Source organism: Triticum dicoccoides, chromosome 6A (assembly GCF_002162155.2).
Source record: "Triticum dicoccoides isolate Atlit2015 ecotype Zavitan chromosome 6A, WEW_v2.0, whole genome shotgun sequence".
Taxonomy (NCBI): Eukaryota; Viridiplantae; Streptophyta; class Magnoliopsida; order Poales; family Poaceae; genus Triticum; species Triticum dicoccoides.
Genome location: NC_041390.1, coordinates 271,517,680 through 271,520,828, shown reverse-complemented (window position 1 = coordinate 271,520,828; position 3,149 = coordinate 271,517,680). Strand labels below are relative to the sequence as shown.

At 44.6% G+C, this 3,149-nt stretch overlaps 1 protein-coding gene across 8 annotated transcripts; it reads left to right on the top strand.

Moving 5' to 3' along the window:
• Positions 1-89: 89 nt before the first annotated feature.
• LOC119316764 lies at positions 90-2,823 on the top strand. 8 transcript variants are annotated; one of them, XR_005153283.1, is made up of 5 exons: positions 90-568; positions 667-902; positions 986-1,207; positions 1,672-2,329; positions 2,447-2,823. XR_005153283.1 is itself a non-coding variant. In XM_037591146.1 (5 exons), the coding sequence occupies exons 1-4, from the start codon at positions 346-348 to the stop codon at positions 2,128-2,130; spliced, it is 513 nt and encodes a 170-aa protein (XP_037447043.1). In that variant the 5' UTR covers positions 90-345; the 3' UTR covers positions 2,131-2,329; positions 2,447-2,822. The 8 variants fall into 8 exon arrangements, 2 of the variants coding, with proteins under 2 accessions (XP_037447043.1, XP_037447042.1); XM_037591146.1 differs by having other exon boundaries at positions 667-704; positions 2,101-2,329; positions 2,447-2,822; XR_005153285.1 differs by having other exon boundaries at positions 93-902; positions 1,672-1,859; positions 2,101-2,329; positions 2,447-2,817.
• The last annotated feature ends 326 nt before the right edge of the window (positions 2,824-3,149 follow it).

Sequence of the window (3,149 nt, the reverse complement as noted above, 5' to 3'; positions counted from 1 at the left end):
ACTAATCACATCGCGCATATATAGGGGAGCGACGAGATGCTGCCGAGATTTAGAGCAACCCGACTGGCCCACCTTGCACCTCCCGAACGGCCCATAACATGCTCCACGAAGTTCTTCTCCCCAGACTCGACCAAACAGAAAACGCCGCCGCCGCGGCCAACTTCCCTCCCGCCGCCGCACCCAGGCTCCCACGCGACGCCTCCTACCTCTGCGCACGGCCGCCCACCTCCCGCGCGTCGCCGCCTGCCTCCACGCGCTGCCGTCCCACATCCCGCACGCCGCCGTCCCACATCCCGCGCGCCACCGTCCCACATCCGCGCATCGCCACCTCTCCTCCGTTGGCCGATGCCTGCCTCCGCGCACCGCCACTTCCTCTCTAGCGCTCTGCTAGCCTCCCACTGCCTCCTTCCACTACGGCAGCGGCTTCCCTCCCCTGCGCGCTGCTGGCAAACCACCGGCAGCAGGCTCCTCCGCCGGCCGTCGACCTTACCAGCGCCGCTGCCCAACCACCGCTCTCTGTCGACCAGGCTTCTGCGCGCGCCCTCCTCTCCCAGGCCCCCTCCCATAGGTATTGGAGCCTCCCTTCCCTGATCTCGACCCTGATTTTTCTCTCCCTCCCTCTCCCTAATCTCTCTCTCTACACTAATCTCTTTCTCTTCTCCTTAGTCCCTAGCCCATCGCTGAATGCATACGCTGCACCACAGGTTCCTACTCCACCGTGCCTCGTCTCTTCTTCTTCACTCTTCACTTCTCTAGTGTGTGCACACAAATTTTTCGCTAAAATGTCTATGTGCACTAGTACCGGTGTATGTACATTCTAGGTCTTGGTACTGTAATATGGCAATACACCTTTGATGTATTTGTCATGCTTTCTATATCGCATTGAAACTGGCTGCAGTTCAGTAAGTAGATTCTGAAATGGAGAGTCTAGGTATTTGCTTATTTTTGTTCAATACAAGTATTAGCTCACCTATCGTCAATGTAGGTTCCGGATGAACTTCTTGTTGAAAGGGTGGTTGGCAGACGGCTGCATCCTGAAACGGGGAAAATATACCATCTAAAGTATTCTCCGCCTGAGAATGAAGAAATTGCATCCAGGCTTACACAAAGATTTGATGATACAGAAGAAAAGGTTAAGCTGAGGTCGCAGACGCATTATCAAAATATCAAGTCCTTGGTTTCGATATATGAAGATGTTATAGTCAAGGTAGGCGATTTATCTCCTTCGTACTTAGAACGCTCTGTCTTATTTCTCTGCTCAAGACTGATATGCTATTCTACTTCCCGATGTCTATATTCTGTCGAGTTACCTTACCACATCACATATTAGTTTGAAGTCGGGGGAAAAAGTATATGAATCGACAGTCACGAACATATTTATGTTCTGCTACTTAGATGGAGTAGCTCTTGTTATTGTTAAATTCCTTGTTCCTCCATGGCATTCTTTATTCTATTGTTTTTGTCAAGGTTGTGTATCGCTGCACCTTCAACTAAAGATTTATTTATTTTCCTTTTATCTATTATACGCTTGTACTAGTATGGTATTCACTACTACTAATGCAAGATATAGAGCAACAACAACAAAACTCACTGAGCAAATATTTCATAATCATGATATATCTAGTTACCTGTAACTTACATGTATCTCTTTCACTGTCATCTGTGATTTAGGTAAAAAGGAAATACCACGGTGGAAGATGTGTTATGTGAGATCGACAAGCTGCTCACTTCCAGGCTTGATAAGAAAATAGAAATGGTGGCTAGCTAACTCATAAGCAGAGAAAGCTGTGCGAACCACACATTTGGTTGAAGCATGGTTTTATTTTATTTTTTCAAGACATGCAGGTGACAAAGCATTGGTAGGATGATATTTAGAAAGCCCTTTGTTATTCATGGATGTAAATGCGTCACTGTTTTGTAATGATCTTTACTAGGACTACATTGATATAACATGCAATTGGAAGGATTGCCTTGAGTTTGTACTTTACAAAAATAGTACCAGTTTAGTGCATTCGTTTTCCCTTCTAGCTTAGTCCTTGCCTGCTAACTGATATAGCTTGGATTACTGAGAGTATTTTCCCTGTGTGTTCTGCACTTTAGGTTCAAGTTCATCGTGCATCCTCGACGTAGCGCAGCTCCGGCTCCTCCCCTGCTTGCTGCCAGGTCTGTCTCTCCTTCCTCCCCTGCTCACTGTCTTGTACGACAGTGGATGCGGCTACATGATGGAACGAAAGCCGTCCTCCCAGCACCGGCGGTTGTACTACACCCTACAGAAAAGAACAATCGCTAGTTCAGAATCAGAAAAAAGAGAAGTTCAAGAAGAACAAAGGTACTGCCTTCACTCACATATGTTGTTTGCAACTATCTTCAATTTCTTCGGTAGCTCGTATACATTTTGCCAAAAGCTAGTACTTTCAGAATTGTAAAGTTGATAGTTGGGCTGCAGGGACAACTATGATGATGGCGATTGAAAAAGGATTCTGAAATAATATTATTGAGACTGAAGGCCTTTGATGCATGATGTCGGAGAATTCCAGGGCTTTTTTCCAAGGCGGCCGATGGCTTTCGAGAGATGTGTTCATATCTCACAAGTTTCTACGGGTTCAAGTTCATATATATAAAGAAGAAATGCCAATTTTGTTGCACATATGTGTGTGAAGGAGGCACTGAAAGTTGATGTACTTGTTATTTCTTTTCTTGTAACCCCTACATACCTGATTGAGACTATTCAGTCACAATTATTTTTGCTTGCCATGCCCCGACGCCTCCTCCATCTCGGTGTCGCGGTCACGAACCAACATCAATTTGCTGGTCACTGCTAGCTGTTATTGTGGTTTGTCAAAGAAAGTTTTGGAAACACCTTTCAGCAAAGACAAAATAATGAAAATACCAGTTATCAAAATTATGGGTGAAACAAATAGGTACGGAAACTCTAAGCCAAAAATGGCAATCTAACATGTATGACATATCCAAGAAGTTCAAAATGAAACATAAGGGAGTGTGAAAAGAGAAAGAAACTAAAAAAGAAATAAAACATAGAAAGTTCACAAGTTCGTGGAAAAATTTCACATAAAAATACAGAAGGTGGATCACTTATATAAAAATGAGAAAATTCAGATTACAAACAAATGTATATTACAAAACACAGC